Source organism: Pyrus communis, chromosome 9 (assembly GCF_963583255.1).
Source record: "Pyrus communis chromosome 9, drPyrComm1.1, whole genome shotgun sequence".
Taxonomy (NCBI): domain Eukaryota; kingdom Viridiplantae; phylum Streptophyta; class Magnoliopsida; order Rosales; family Rosaceae; genus Pyrus; species Pyrus communis.
The window spans coordinates 5509881-5526331 of NC_084811.1; the positions used below are offsets into that span (position 1 = coordinate 5509881).

The window sequence follows — 16451 nt, forward strand, 5'->3', positions numbered from 1 at the left end:
TTCAACTTTGCTTCCAATGTCAATCTTATCAAGTAGGGAGGGATAAAATTGGCATGTTACATAATGGTTCAATTTTGTATGGCAGGTGGGATTTACCCAATTTGAGAATTTGGGTTTTGTGGTCTAACCTGAGTTAAAACATGTGAGTGGGATTGCTTAATGACCTAAATTGTTAATTTGGGTAAAACTCGTGTTATGTAAAAACGATTTTTGCAAGTCTTTTTCTCTCAAGCATATTTTTGCTTGTTACGATCTTTCATCTTTGAATTAAATAAAATAAAAAATAATCAAGTGACATGAATAAACTTGTATGTTTAAGAATGATAATAATCAACCACTTAGTATTACGGTCTAATAGTATTCCTTTTATTTGACAGTGAGAGATCTTAGTATCTACTCTTGCCAAAGACGAATTTGAACTATATTATTGCTAGCCCATCATAAGGCTTATCCCACTCCCCCACCTGTTTATCGTAAATAATATCGTTTGTTTTAAAAAATGAACATAAACAAACTAAATTCAAAATTTTTATGATAGAAGATTTGATAATCGAAGCTCTCTAGAGTGATGCTATTTGCACAATTATTTTTTACTTTTTATACATTATTCTTTTAGTTTTCGTTAGATCAAGTGAACTGAAAAAAATCAAAAGACTGAAATTAACATGAAGTGAGTGAAAAATTAAAAAAGCTTGTGAGATAACACCACCCAAAATTAAAAAAGCTTGTGAGATAACACCACCCAATCTTTATTCCGAAGAAATGGACAATGAGTGGGAGAGTGTTTTTGGATTTTTGCTTTTCTCATATCCTTGATTCCCAAGATTCTTAATTTAATAATAATGGAGGGAGGTAGTGATGGGTCTCCAGTCAAACGGTTAGTTGGATTTTCTTATAGTGCCATATAGTTTGTGCTTCTACACTTCCTTTTTTATTGTTATTAACTTATTATTTTTTTATTAAATTGGTCCGTTAGAGTTGTCATATGTAACATATGCCATGTAGCATAAAGTTAGGTTATGTGAAAATTTGTCTCGGCAACGTCATCAATTTTAGACGGAATTTTAAACAAAATGAGCTTGGCATCTTAGCAACCATCGATGTAACTTTTGAAAGCTTAAAAAAGGTAATAAAAATACAAAAAATTTCAAAAGACGTCAGTGTAACTTACTCGTAAAAGTCCAAGGCCGTAGATTTTATTTTGATCGTCACTTAGGCTGGTTTGGTATTGTTGTGCTTTAAAAAAAATTGCTTAAGCATTTGGTAAAATTTTTTGTAAAAATACTTTTAGAAAAAAAAATATATATATTATAATATTTGATAAACTTTTATGCAAAATAACTGTAACGATGTGAAAAGATCAAAACCAAACTTATATACCATATTTCTTTTTCTCCGTTGCCCAAAACCAAAGTTAATTCTATCTTTTACATTTTTTTTTCCTTCTCTCTTCTTTTACTTTTCTACAACACTTTCTCCCTCTAGATTCTAGAATGATCTCCATTTTTTTCCCCTTCCCGTCCACTGCCTCTCTGTCTCTCTCTTTACTTTTTCTCTCAAGTTCCATTATTTTCGTCACTTTCTCCCTCATCATCAAATTCCATTTTTTCTCATTCATTCTCAGAAAAAGCTTCTGGATTTGTCATATGGGTTTTCGAAGCTGATTTCGTACAGCGACGATCTGGTGAAGGTGTTGAAGGACCAGAGGGACATCAACAACTTGGCGCAGTGTCTCCAGCACCGCAAGGCCCTCCGATCCTCCTGCGATTCCGATTTCAATGAAGTCCAGAACTCTCTTCGAGGTTTGTTTCCTCACTTGGGTTCTGTTTGTTTCCCGAGAAAATTTCTGACCCAGAAAATTTTCAGTTAGTTGCTTATACTTTTTTCCACTTTCAAGCAAGCTAATCTGGGATTGTATAGTTTAGAAACTTACTTAGTGCACACCCGTAGGGAGCTCCACCTCAAAATGTAGGGTTCTAACCCATTTTCCGGGAAAATGTTTTCTTAAAGAGGGGACAGAGTGGTTAGGTTCAATTTGATTTCTTTTTCTGGTTGATTCTCGTATTTCCCTTGCATAAATGTTTATCGGAAAGAAGATATTTGGCTGGTGTTGTATGTCGATACGTGCATTGATTGATGAGTTCTTATATGAAGCAGACTATGAGATAAAGGGTAGGATTGCCAGAAACTTTTATTAAAGCTTTTCAAAGGTTTGCGCGGAAGCTGAAAGGCCAGTTTTTCAGAGGTTTGCTCAGAAGCTGAAAGGCCAGTTTTTCAGAGCCGCCCTTTGCTGCTTCTGTTTTTTGGCCCTTTTTTTCACCTAAAACTGTTAAAAAAGAGCTGAAATTGAAAGTTTACCAAACATCAAAAACTCTTCCAGCTTTTTTTAAAATCACCTTAACCCCAAACCATACCTTAATCCCTATTGGCACTCCTAGCAGTGGTAGTGGAGTGGAGGGAGTGTGAAGGCATGTGATATGCAACCGCTTCTGGTTGGTTGTGTGTTCTTCAACTGTACTCCATCACGTCTCGCCGACTGCCACCAAATAAATCATCACCTCCCAATCATGACGTTATCTTTTAAGATTTGAGATTATATAGACTTGCAATCTTGTGTTTTTGGTACTCATTTCAATTGTAGCAATTGATAGTTCCTATTATAGATAGGGCTTCAAGTTCGTTTTGACAATTCAATTTACAAAAGCACTATTACAAATTTGCGACAAAGTTATGTTAGCGAATTGACTGGACCTGAATAATGTACACATTGCAAATTTGCAATGTATATGATACTAACATTAAAATGATTCAAATTTGAGACATTCTTCAACCGAGCTGAGACAATTACAATCGTATCAAATGTTGGTTAGTTGAACTTAAAGAGGTTATTGGACTACATTGTAAAGCAAAAACGCTAGCCTCATTTAGTCTCTCAGATTGGATTAGAATAGATAAACCACTACACTCGATGTCTGTTTAAAGAAGAAACAATGCCATAGAGTTTGAAGTGGGAGTTTACCTTCCGTATTTTACACAGTGAGTTATCCATTCCAATTCAATTTTTTGGACAATACGAAGTAGAGAGTTTGCAGCGCAAGTAATCGTATTTTTTGGTTAAAGTGTGCTGAATCTCCACGTATGGGCCTATTTTTGTTTTCCTTTCTTGGTGAACTTTGGGCTTACTTGGTGTTGGTGTTGGTTTTAATTTTTAGGAAAAATAATGAAAAGAACTTAAAATTTTTAATTTTTAATAATAAAAACAAAATAAATGACAAAATAAAAATTATCAGAATTGATTTTTTAGTGTAAAAATATGATTTTTCATTATAATGAACATTATTGTAAACTTTCGTTAAAAATCCCAACCACCAGTGACCAAGTTGTATCAAAATATAATATTGAAGACATATCTAATCTTGCACACCTCAAGAACTAGTGAGTTTTCCAATGCCATACTTGTATCAAATAATACAGAGAGCTTTACCAAATCATAACATACATTAACATTTAACAATTTACCGCAAAAACAACACCGAAATCGGAAAAAACAGAAAACAACAACAATTTGGAAGGAAAAAATAAAATAAAATGCAGGCACTTGTTGTACTAGTAGGCAGACATTGCCTGCTTAGTCTTTGACAATCGAGGTAATAAGAATGGAGGCCTCATCCGTTGTCGGAGCTGCATCATCTGGTCATTAGAAATTCATTCGACAACATTCTCAGTTCACAAAAGTGCTTATGAACAAAAGCAGTTTCTATTAAATGCAATTCCAAATCAGTTAAAATGAGGACAAACAAAATACTTTAAAATTATTCTAGAGAAGAACTAACGGACCGACCTGGAAGTGATGTAGGTATGTGAGAGATAATGTTGTCAATGATGCCACCTCCACCGCCACCCTCCTCCGCCGTCTTCATCCTCTTATTCCCAATATCCTTCATCACCTTCTCATCTTCTTTATTCACCTCATCAACCTCTCCTCCTCCTCCTTCTCCGCCGCCATTACTCTGGTTAAAAAAGTTGGAGATGAGATTTGAGAAAACCCCTCCATTACCATTTTCACCACCACCACCCTCTCTCCCCGACTTATTAGAAAAATCCCCGTTCCCCGCATCATCGACTTTAAACTCACCTTTTCTTTTTCCAGCATCCCCGCCTTTCGGAGCGCTCCTCGGGGAAACTATAGATATAAGGTGTGTTATAATCCCACCACCTCCCTTTTCTTCTTCCTCCTCAGTACCTCCGATCATGCTTTTCTTCTCTGCATCAACTTCTTTGTCCTCACCTTGCTCGCTGTGAACGGACCCTTTTGCCGTCCCTTCACCTCCATTAACAGCTCCATGACCTTCTGTGTTGGCTCCGCCATTTGTATGGCGGAGATTCACCGGAAGCAGCAGGCTTTCAGACTCTGGTATAACATCCTCCATCTCTTTCTCTCTCGTTTTTGTTTCTTCCAAAGAAATATTCTAAAAACTTCTCTAATTTACAGAAAGGGCGAATTGAAGAGCGATTCGAACTCAGTTGCAAAGAGGAAAGCTCAAAATATCTGTCTAGGGTTTGCAGACACTTTTTCGTGTATTCTTCTTATTGTGTTGGGTGCACAGATGCAGCTTATGTAGAGGAGACAAGCGTCCTCGTTCCAAAGCGGTCTTTTAATGACAAAGCTATGGTTTTCCTACACGTACTCCGCTTCTCATGCAAAAGATCCAATGAGAGGTTACCACGTGTCGAAGTTTCGGGATGGTAGCACGCATCTCAAAATGGAGTCGGTGGGGGTAACGACTCCTTGTCGGATTTGAGCACCACGATGAGACCATGGACTGCCAAGCGTTAACCCCTATGTTTTTTTTTTTTTTTTTTTTTTTTTTTCATCGATGTTTTTACATTAAAAGCAAGAAAAATTCAACTAAATCACATGAGCAGCCTAATTTAATATCAAATTCGTCATTTATAAGATTCGAACCTAAGATCTCTCACTTTCAAATGAAAAGAAATAGCACGAGATCATAATACTGAATAACACTCATATGTTATTAAATGGATATAATTTTTCAACAACAAAAATGGATTTAATTCCTTTTTCAGTTTATCCAAGGTGAGTTTTATCCAAAAATGGGATATTTATTGTTTAGAAATGCTAAGGTTATCAATGGATTCTTTGTTTTTTGACATAATATTTTATAATTTTAGCACATCAATTGACGTTAAAATATACAAATACCAGAAAGTTCATAAAGAATTTTAGTTTTAAGAAATCTCCTTAGCATTTCACCTATATATTTATATGAGGTGAGCTTTATCAAAAAATGAATATACTTGAGGTGTGTTTTGTCCAAAAATTCTGAAGTGTATCATCACATGTTATAATAAATACATTGATGAATTCAACCGCTGATATGCTCTCAACAATCCAAGAAAATTTATCATAGAAACAAAATACTACTTGCAAGAATCAAAGCCCAGATCACCTTGTTGCCTCCCCGACTCGACATCCCCTCCTGTTATCTCGCACTCGAGTCTCTGTTCCTCTGCTCGTGCGAAATAGAAAGAGGGGAATTATGAAACGGAGGCTGGTATTATCCTTTCCGAGTCAGCCCGTGAGTCATAACCTCGGTACACTTAACGAGGCAAACTCGGCGTTAGAACACAGCTAAACTGTGTGCTAATCTCTCTTTAATTCTGATTTGGGTTGCAATTACCATATCAAATAGATAAACGGACTCTTCGCCTCCGTTTTCGTGATCGCTGAGTTAACGGAAGGATCCGCTATTTAACATGTTAAATGGTTTAATACAAAAAATCTGATACAGTTTAATACCAAATGGAAACTAGAGGATTTTGGCAGCATGAAACTAACACAGCATTTTCAAATCTAACCTTACCAGCCTCCCATGCTTTCACAAGGATATTCTCAAATAGCCGTCATCATCCCGGTCGGCGCGAAGTACAAACGGATACCATGGAAGAATATATGTTGAACACCGCAATCTGAAGGAATGACAGAAACGAAATTATCATTTGAAAGCAGATCTCATGCGTAAAGTCGCCATGAAGTGAAGGTGGAATTTTTAAGTGTTACCGTTCAGTCCACAGAAGTATGACATATTGTAAGTTAATCATCACTTTGAATTCCCAAGGCTTTTTCCTGCTCGGCTTTCATCTCTGCCTCTCTTCTTGCCTTCCGTTTGGCATCCCTTGCAGCAGCATCAGCTTGGACCTTCTCCATTATCTTATCAAAACCAGGAATTGTTCGCTCCAGTTTCTGGTAGACTCGGCTGCTTAGGTTGTCGAAAATATTATATAGTCTCTGAACACGAAAAAACCCACAATGATTTAGCGGAAGTGCTTGCACATCCCTAAGGGGAAATTATGCAAAATGTCCTAAGAGATTGGGAAACTGATATACAAATAAATCCCATAGTATGTTTTCACAAAACATCTATCCTCTTTGTATCCTTGGACTGTAGTTGTAATTACCATCCACAATACCAAAATGTAAGAAAACTTTGATACCGTAACCAACTTATTACAATTGCCAATGACAGTTTTCTTTCAGCAAGGTGTTTTATGATTATTTTCAACTACACCAATTGCCAATAAGCGTTTACTTGGAGTAAGTGTTCTACGATTAGATTTGAACACAATCATAAAACTCAAAAAAAAACTAAACTTGTAGTCAAAACTGATGTAAAAAGAAATTCTGTACCTTGACATCATTATTCCAAGCTCGAATGTATGGAGGACCTGTCGTGTACGAGCCAAGAGGTTCACGGAACCACTCTCCCTCATATGTTATCTGATCCATTGCTTGTTCCACACTTAGAACCTCCCATGGCCTTAACCCAGGTATAATTTTAGACAATTCAACCCTGGTCTCACAAGCAGACGAAGATGTTAGCGACAAGAAATATACTATGCAAGACATCAGATACCAAATGCAACATACCTAAGAGCTTTTGAAATGTATTTGTTTGGCATGTGATCCTCTTCTAGAATTGTTGTCAGTTCAGAGCCACTAGCCCAAAGAAATAAAGCATGACTCGGAGTTCGAACACCTGGCCAAACACCATCGTTAGCTTCAAGTACTGCTAAGTCACGTCTCTTGCTTTCTACAGCCTCCTCTTGTAGCTGCTTATAGGTTTTCTTCTCACGTCCCTTGAGTGGAACCCAAGGAGGAATTCCTTTTTGTAGTTTGTGAATCAAAGCAGTTGCACCAGCCGCAAGTCTAACTGAAGTTCACCGAACCATAAGCCAAGAATCAATTTGTGGAAAATGCAGAATTAAACTAGTTATTACACTCCTATGCACGATTCATAAATTTAAGATTGCTTCTCATACATGATAAGTTTCACATTTCCTTCAAATATTTTGTACAAATTTGACTTGCACGTTAGATGACACTACATAACCACAGTTATTGGCCCCATCGCCATCATATCTCAGTGGTAATTGGATTCCAATATAAGGGTGGTGTGTACTGCGTTGCTCCTATCACCCATTATTATTTTGCTGTTAAAATAAAAAGGGATATTTAGCATACCTTCCCAAGTGGCAATAGCGGGTTCCAACCCGTAAACCATGTGAATTGGAGCCCATTCATCCATGTCCTCACCCCAAATGAACGTGTCTTTATCAATAATCCCAGCACCCCAAGCCGTTTTAAGGGTTATTAGCTCCAACGGACCTCTTGTTCGACCTAACCGGTCCTTATAGTAAAATCCACCGCTCCTCATGATAACTACATCAACATTAAATCAATGCTTTGAACAAACCATGCAGATTAACAATCAATAAAACATCAAACAACCCTCTTATCCAAACAAATTCCGAATGTCAATAACGAGTTCAAACCTAAGAATCATTGCTTAACAATACAATGGAAGAATGAGACATTTCTTTAACTTGAGTCAAACAGCTACATTGTGATTAAAACATTTGTAGCCAATTCTCAGATTCACCAAATAACTGCACCAAATGTTAACCGCGGCTCGAAAATCCATTTCATAAACTCACTACATTATGCAGCAATTAACGAACTTCAACCTAACATATGCAAATGCAATCACCACAAAGATTTAACTCCACAAACTTACAATCATAATACCGCTTTTCGAGCCGCTTATACCCGATTGCCTGAGCAACATCGATAGGCCGGCCGGGTGGGTAGGGGCGCTGGCGGAACCCCCAAAGCCCAAAAAAGAACTGCCTTGCAAAATCCCAGAACTTATCATCAGACTCCTGCCTCGTCTTTATCGCCTTCCTCGGCATTGGCCTCCCTTCCGGCCCAATAAAATGCGGCACCGCCTGCCACAGCTTCTTATCCTCGTCCCTGTACGGCCTATCATTCTCCTTCAGCTCCACTTCATTGACCATATCCGCAATCTTCTCCGCCTGAGCCAGAAACTTCACCACCGGGCTCTCCCGGAACTCCTTCCAGAACCTCTCGTTCTCCCGGAGCTCCTCCTCCGTTGGGTTCTCCTTCTTTTCGAAAATCGGGTCTTCGTTCAGAATCTTCTCGACTTCCGGGGCGTGTCTGTAATCCGGGTCGTTCTCGCACTCCCAGAAGAACCGCTCCAGCATCTGGGTGTAGTGTCCGGGTTTTTCCGGCTCGGGGTCAGATGGGTTTTTGGGGTCGGGTTTCGGGGGGCCGTTGAAGAGGTTTGAGAGGCTAAGGGAGGAGAAATTGGGAGGGGATTGGGCCGCGGTGGTGCGGTGGAAGAAAGAGTCAGTGAGGGGGAGAAAGTTGATGGGTGGCAGGGGGTTTGGGGGTTTTTTGAACCAGCTTTCGAAGGGGTTGAAGTTGATGGAGGCCATTGGAGGAGAAGGATGTGAGAATTCGGAAAGCCTCTCAAATATTTGGGGTTTATCGTTGACAAGGTTGAAGAAATGGAGGACTTGGAGTGACAGAGTGTGAGAGTGAAGGGATTTTGACGGTTGAAAGTGGGTATGATTCAAATTTGGGCCTGGGCTCAACATGCTCACAACTTTATTCCGGGCTTGGGTATGAACATGTCGGTGAGGATTGAGGATAAGAAACCTTTCTGATGCACATCTGAAACAAAAACCGTTATATCTCATTAAGTTAAATAATCGGGTAAAGTACAAAAAACTACCTCAATTATTGGGGTCACGACAGTTTCATACCTCATCCTTTAAAATTGACAATGTTATACCACATCTTACGAATTTGTGACAATGTCATACATCCGTCAAATTTTCTGTTAGTTTTTCTGTTAAATGCTGACGTGGCAAGATATGGGGAACACTTTCTATTAAAAACTTAATAAAATATTATTAAAAACTAAATTTTTTTTTAATATTTTTTAATATTAAAATAATAAATAAAAGTTAAAAAATAAAACCTTAGTTGTCCCTTGCCTCCCCCTCTCTCTCCCCATCTTCATCTACTTAATCTTTAACACAAAAAAAATAAAAATAAATAAAAAATAAAAATCTTGAAAACCCAACCCCCCGTGGAGAAGGAGGAAGAACCGAAGAAGAAGAAGAAGAAGAAGAAGAAGAAGAAGGAGGAGGAAGAAGAGGAGGAGGAAAAAAAATTGAAAACCCAACCCCCCACCCACCCCCCCCCCTCCCCCAAGGAGAAGGAGGAAGAACTGAAGAAGGAGGAAAATAAAAAAATAAAAAAAAAGGAAACTACAACCCAAAAAAAAAATAGAAACCGCACCAATTTCAATTTTTTTTTGTTCTTCTCCTTCTTCCTCCTTCTGCTTCTTCTTCTTCTTCTTCCTTCTTTTGGGGTTTTTTTTTTTTTTTATTTAAAACTTTTATTTATTATTTTAATATTTAAAAAAAATTAAATTTTTTTTTAGTTTTTAATAGAAAATGGTCCCCATCTTTTGCCACGTCAGCACTTAACAGAAAAATTAACAGAAAATTTGACGGAGGTATGACATTGTCACAAATTCGTAAGATGCGGTATGACATTGTCAATTTTAAAAGATGAGGTATGAAACTGTCGTGACCCCAATAGTTGAGGTAGTTTTTTATACTTTACCCTAAATAATTTAGCGATCGTTATTTAAATGTGTAACTTAAATGTACACTAGAGAAATTCAATAAGAATAATGTGTCTGTTCTCTTGCCGGTATGTAATTTACGAATATCGGTTTGCGGATAAATAATTTATCAGATGACATCCTTCTTGTTTATGTTGTCACACATGCTTTTGTTTTTGTTTTGTTCATCAAAGCATCCCTCATACTTAGTTTATTATTTTATAAATTTTCCTAAGGCTTCCTCATCCCTCAATACTAATATTGGTCTCACACTAGTGTAATAGTAGTATTATAGATATTAAACTCATACTGTATGATTTTTAAATATAAGTATCACGTTCACTTAAACTACTGTAGAAGGTCTAAGTGCAAACTTAGAACAAGGTTGTATTTCAGAATCAATTGAGTATTTAGAAATCACATTGTGAACCATACAACCTAAATTGATAACAGTTGTAGACTAGACTAAGAGCATCTCTAGGAGATGTAGCAACCCTATTAACAAATTGAAAAAGTCGTTAGTGACCCTTCAAATATATACAAGATGAGTTTCTACTTTTTAAATTTGGCAATTTGGGCTCTACAATATATTTTAATAAAAAAATTATTATTTATTGATGGATTAAGTACCTAAAACTTTAAAAAAAATTTAGTGTCATTCTAAATTGATCTCAATCTTTTTAAACATTCCAAACAAGTACCCAACCTATTGAAAATGTTACAATTGTTAATGTAATACCTTAAAATTTTAAAATATATGACTATGTGGAGTAAAGCGAGAATAAATAGATTTATGGTTACAAAATTTTGATTGGAGAAATTCTAGAATTTTGTTTCTGTGATTTATTATAATTTACGTCGAAAAATTTATCAAAAACCGGAAAACAACGAAAATGGCCCTAGTTGGTAACGTAGTTATACGAGGATGTATTTTATCCTCATATATTTTATCATATTTCTAGGCATATTTGGATAGAGCTCAACCCTATGAGCACGTAGACGAAAACCGTTCGTGAAACAGAGCTATAACGAAGTAGTTATTAACGTTTAAAGTTAAGGATATTTTTGTAATTTAACCTTCACTCTAAAACACTCCAGATTTTCTGGAGCAATCTGATGGAGCCACGTGGACATTTTGGACGGTTGTGATGAAGAGTGGAGGAGAAAAAGGAAAGAAATGAGGGCCAATCGGGGGGCAGAACAAGGAGGGAAATGAGAGAAGAAAAAAAAGGGGGGGGGGGTGGGAACTGGTGTTCTTCTCGACTCAACCCAGCATCAAGCAAATCTGACGGCAATCTCAGCGAATCGCCACCATCCATCACTTGGAAACAACCCCCTACCTTCCCTCTTTCATCTTCACCCAAAAACCACTTCGATTACCCCAATTTTGGGAGGAACGGAACCCATAGGTTCTGTGGGTGTTCCGGCAAGATACACCGATTCCAAAGGTCTCGACCACCACCACCACCATCAAACTACTCCTCTAGTGGCCAGGAACAAAGGCCAAATAAGTTTGGGGGCGTCGGAGTTTGTTTTGGGGCCAAATCGAGAACACCCATTTCAAGGGTTTCCAACTGATCGAGGCTATTTTCAAGGGTTTTCCTGCCGAATTGGACTTTGACCCGATATGAAAGTTGTTCCTCTCATTGAACTCTACTTGCCTGTAAAATTTGTTAATTTTTAGAGTTCATCGGAAAATTTGGTTTCCGTTCGCCGAAAACCGCCACCTGCAGTGGTGCGTGGCTAGTGGGGCGACACTGCCTTTTCATGTAAATTTTGATATTTTAAATCCGTAATTGGTACCATTTGATGTGATTCGATTATGAAAGCTAATGTTGAATATTTTCGTTACTAGAATATTTCGGAAATGGATAAAAGAATGAATGTGAACCACGAAAGGCTTGATCTTGTTCAAGGGTACGTAGGCAGTCTAACGGGAGTTAGATGCAGCCTTAAAATAACCAAGATTAATCTTTTGTTGAAAATTTGTCTAAGAAAAGGAATTAGGTGATTAATTTAAAAATTAACCTTATGTTTTTGGTAAATAAATTGGGTTATAGATTTTGTGAGTAACTAAGAATTAAATAAAAGAATTGTGATTAATGGTAATAAATAAATAAGAGTTTAATTTTGGCCTATCACCGAAATTAGTTTTCGAAATAAAATTTTCAGGTCGGGGTGTTATAGTTAAGCCCCAGTTAAATTTCTGTTAAATTAACTAGAGCTTATTTTGTCTCCCATATCAATAGAAGGTCATGGAAGCATGACCTCCACCAACAGCCCCACCCTATCAGGCAATCACCTCCAAACCCAGCACACAACCACCAACCCCACCCTGCAACTCAAGGACACTCCAAACACAAAGCAAATATGCTATAGCGGTTGGGCATGGTCAAAAAAGGGTATCCACTTCACATCATCACCCACATGGATCACATAGAACTTCAACATGTTATCAAAGAGGCAAATCTGGTGGTAGATGCACAAGCTGATTGAGGGCATACAATAGGTTTGAAGTACTAGAAATAAAACTAGGTTCATTCTTGTAGGTGGTGGCCACTATTCGATTGGGTTGTTCTTTCTCCTCTAATATCAAGATTATGATGGTGAACATCAATATCAGCATAAGTTCTTTCTCCCCTTTTATGAGTCTTCCTCGCTTATCATTTTATCAAATTTAACCCACTCTAAGACTCAATGTTTTTTACACTAAGTAGGCCAATCAAAGCTTTAAAGACTAGTATAAAGGTTGGGATGGAGTTTCGGTGGTCGTAGGTTGAGCTTGGAGGTGGTGGGGGCTTGATATTACTCGATCTTCATTTTTGTTTTTCATTTTATTTGTGAATTTTTTTATTTATTTTTATTTTTTCATCTTCATGTACGTGCTTGGAAGAAGTCGGTTACAAATTCTCGTACATACTATTGTAATACTAATATGGTGCATTCTAATCCTGCCTATTCAATATTTTGGGATTTATCCCTTACTAAATTGACATCAATCCTTTGAGAATTTGAAATCTCTTATCCAAACATAGCTTAAAGGTTGCAGAAAGTTTTCACATTAGTTCCTGAATGACATTTTAAAATATAAATTTTCACATAAAAAGGATGGGGATTCTCTCACCTTCTTTTTTCCCTCCCCTCGCTCCCTTCCTTTCACAGTTTTTTCTTCTTCTTTCTCTCTACAAAGATGAAATCTCAAACATTCAAACATGAGGGGAGGAAAGCCGAGGGAAAAAAAGAAGGGAAATGATCCTTGTCCCTTTTAGAAATGCTCTTTGTTAAAGCAAGACATGAAGAAGTTCTCGAAAAAAAGATACTTCTATTAGATTGAAATCTAGTTGGTCGCACGCTACAATTTTTGTGAAGTTAAAAGGAAACCAACACAGAGAAAAGGGCAATGGACAGAGTGAAAAGAGAAGGCCAGCCAAGCTCCCCAAGTTACGGTCACTTATCCATAAAGATACGAAAAACGACATATACTTTCAACTATTTTCAATCTTGTGCAGTTTGAGAGCACGTGAATGCATGTCCAGAAAAATGATTTGATTTGATATGAAAAATCAGGGCTGGAAAAAAATCCCAAACCAAACGGAAAAAATTCTGATCCCAAATCAAAAAAATCCCAGACCAAAATTCCCGAAATTTTTGGTACGGGATTTGGTTTTGCATCTCTATTTTTTCAGTATTCCTATACCGAATCGAAATAAATATTTTATATATATTATTTTTTAATGATAAGAGAATTATTTCAACTGTTCATTGTTTTGGATTTAATATGTGCAGTTCATTTGTTTTTAGGTCGGATCCCCCATTTCACTTCCGTTCCATTGATTCCAGTTCCATCGAACTCGAATCGAACTTGAAGCGCAGCCACCGCCAGCCTTCCTTCACCATGCAGCCTTCCTTCAAATCGTATTTGACTCTCCAGCGGCCCAGCCTTCCTTCACGAATCACCACCCAGCCACCGCCACGCCAAAGCATCAAAGACAAAACTTTCCAGCTTTCCTTGATGATTCCTTCACGATTCGTCTCCGACTCTTGCGATCTCTCTCTCTCGGGTGATTTTCTCTCATAGACAGAACTCTCGATCCAGCACCGAGTCCGAGTCTCACTCTCACCCCAAATTAGGTAATTAATTTAGTGTTTTGAAATCTAATTTTTGTCACTCATCCAAAATTTAGTGCCCAAGTGACAGTAGGGATTGTTGAAAGGCTCGAGGGCGATTATAGACCCACTGATGGCCTAATTTATTCATGCCGTTGGCATTTTTTTTTTCTTGTGTGTTAATAACTTATACATTTCTTCCATCTTCATCTGTTTGTTAGTAGTCATTCAATAATTAAAATGATGTTTGATTGAGTTTAAAAATAGTTTCTTTTATTGATGATGCGCGGCGGCACCCATGTGTGATGCTATGTATTTGGTTTTGGCGGGTTATAGGGGGATTAAAGCTGTGGGAAGGTTCTCTTGATCTAGTTAAAGCTCTAAGATCTGAATTTCAAAATGCACATTTATCATTTGCCGGTAAACGCGTTTTAGAGATGGGCATCCTAATATTTTCAGGTGAATGTATTGTATACTGTCCCACGATGCCTTCACCTGTTAACCTTTCACATCTTAACATTTTTCCTGCTACTTTAGCTCATATGATTCCTGCCTGGTAGTCTAATTCTCGAGTGTAACTTTTCTTAGTCATAAGTTCATAAAATGAGACGTGCAAGCTTCTTTGCCTTGAAATGTATTATATCCTTACAAACAGAAACTAATTTTGTTTCTGGTTGCATCCTGCTCGCTTCGTTCAAAATGTTGGTACTAGGTTTCCCCACTGTGTTAGTCCATTAATTTCATGTCCACATAATACATATAGGGAAACTCTTCAACTTTCTAGATGGCTAGTTCAAATTGTTAGGCTCTAATATCATAGCTTGGAAGTGGAGAATTTCAACTCAATTCTTAATGAACGGCACTTTCGTTGCGATACCTTATCTAACAAAGGGTTTAATGAGAATAATACCCCTGAGTTTACACTCTGGAGAAATATATTGAAGTTATTCTTTTTTCTTGGAGTCTTACTTGCGACAATAAGTAAATCTCTTCACATCTGCACGCACATCATTGAATTAAGCGTTCACTGGTGCACCTTTACAGGTAATAAATTAAACCGCTACCATTGATCATTAATCAACAACGAAAATTATTAAGCACTACTACAAGTGATTATCTATGCTGACTGATTTCTTGGTTGTCTTCAGGGATAAGTGTTAGCAGGTTTAGCACTGCTGTAACAACTGAGGAGTTAATCATTCCACTTGTTCAAACTTCAAATTAGTCACACGCTGCGTCAGGTAATATTTCTGTTTTGGCTATAGAATCTTAGATACATGGTCTTTCTTTAATGTTTGATAGCAAATCAAGTTTTGTAATTCTGTGCATAGATTGGCATATTCTAGGCAGATACTTAACAAAGCATTGCCATTTAATTGGCATATTTGTGCACAAATTAGTAGAAACAAGACATGACGTTACAAAGTTTGTAGGTTTGCCGGCCCCTATATTAGAAACGAGTTGGTTTTTATTTGCTTGGAATATATTTCTATGTTGAATGCTCAGGTTTTCTTGAATATATTTCTATGTTGAATGCTAATATTTTTGCTTTTGGATTTGGTACTTAATTTATTTTTATTGCATGCATGTGTAGTAGAAATTGAATAAGCCGATGCTATTGTGCACACATTTGTGCACAGACAGATTGGTAGATGGCTTTTGAATTGGCAGATGCTATGAAAGTATGAAACCATGTCAAATTGGCAGATTGGGTAGATGCTATGAAGGTATTGGATAGACATATTTCTTTTGAATAGGCCTATAAGTCAAGTTTTCAATATAAAAGATTGAATTTTAGCCCCAAAGCCCAAAATCATTTCGGGATTCCTGATTTGTCCCGAAATCCCTAAATTATTTCGGGATTCTCGAAAATTGGGATTCCTGAATATTTGGTTTGGGATCGGTATTGCAATTGGGATTCCTAAAAATTTTGGTTTGAGAATCGGGACAAGGGTTTTAGTATAGGATCTCATACCGAACCATCCTTATTAACTGCCGGAGTTCGAATCCCTATTCTCCGTAAATCATAGCAATTTAGAATATCGTTTGTATTAAGAAAAGTTCAATAGACAAAATGCATTATAATTTTCATCTCATCATCATAAAACGAAATCCACCGTCACCCAATTCCCTAGACAACCCAACTTGCAAAAAAATGACCATAATCTTCAAATACAAGTGTAAAAAGGAAAACCATATCCTTCAAATTTGATAGTAATTCGTATATACTAGAATATGCAAAAAAATTGATTTCCAATAAACAGAAAATCATAAATTGATCGAATCTGGAAGTGGAAGAATGCTCAATCTATGCCCGGTTGCTGA

General features: G+C 37.2%; 2 protein-coding genes across 2 annotated transcripts; both read right to left on the bottom strand.

Moving 5' to 3' along the window:
- Positions 1 to 3524: 3524 nt before the first annotated feature.
- On the bottom strand, positions 3525 to 4571 carry LOC137746236 (uncharacterized). The gene is made up of 2 exons (XM_068486311.1): positions 3842 to 4571; positions 3525 to 3690 (listed from the first exon to the last, which is right to left on the bottom strand). The coding sequence occupies exons 1-2, from the start codon at positions 4428 to 4430 to the stop codon at positions 3629 to 3631; spliced, it is 651 nt and encodes a 216-aa protein (XP_068342412.1). The 5' UTR covers positions 4431 to 4571; the 3' UTR covers positions 3525 to 3628.
- A 1178-nt stretch (positions 4572 to 5749) lies between these two features.
- Positions 5750 to 8903, bottom strand: LOC137745019 (protein TIC 56, chloroplastic). The gene is made up of 6 exons (XM_068484869.1): positions 8097 to 8903; positions 7544 to 7741; positions 6950 to 7232; positions 6710 to 6872; positions 6083 to 6310; positions 5750 to 5991 (listed from the first exon to the last, which is right to left on the bottom strand). The coding sequence occupies exons 1-5, from the start codon at positions 8815 to 8817 to the stop codon at positions 6116 to 6118; spliced, it is 1560 nt and encodes a 519-aa protein (XP_068340970.1). The 5' UTR covers positions 8818 to 8903; the 3' UTR covers positions 5750 to 5991; positions 6083 to 6115.
- Between the last annotated feature and the right edge of the window lie 7548 nt (positions 8904 to 16451).

Bases quoted from the DNA above. Each gene is read 5' to 3' on its own strand.
- LOC137745019 (XM_068484869.1), bottom strand. From the start codon at position 8,817: ATGGCCTCCATCAACTTCAACCCCTTCGAAAGCTGGTTCAAAAAACCC. The intron at 7,233-7,543 runs GTATGCTAAATA...GGTGAACTTCAG, and splicing joins CGCTATTGCCACTTGGGAAG to TTAGACTTGCGGCTGGTGCA. The intron at 6,311-6,709 runs GTACAGAATTTC...TTTCGTGTTCAG, and splicing joins CTTGGAATAATGATGTCAAG to AGACTATATAATATTTTCGA.
- LOC137746236 (XM_068486311.1), bottom strand. From the start codon at position 4,430: ATGGAGGATGTTATACCAGAGTCTGAAAGCCTGCTGCTTCCGGTGAAT. The intron at 3,691-3,841 runs GTCGGTCCGTTA...TCTAATGACCAG, and splicing joins CATACCTACATCACTTCCAG to ATGATGCAGCTCCGACAACG.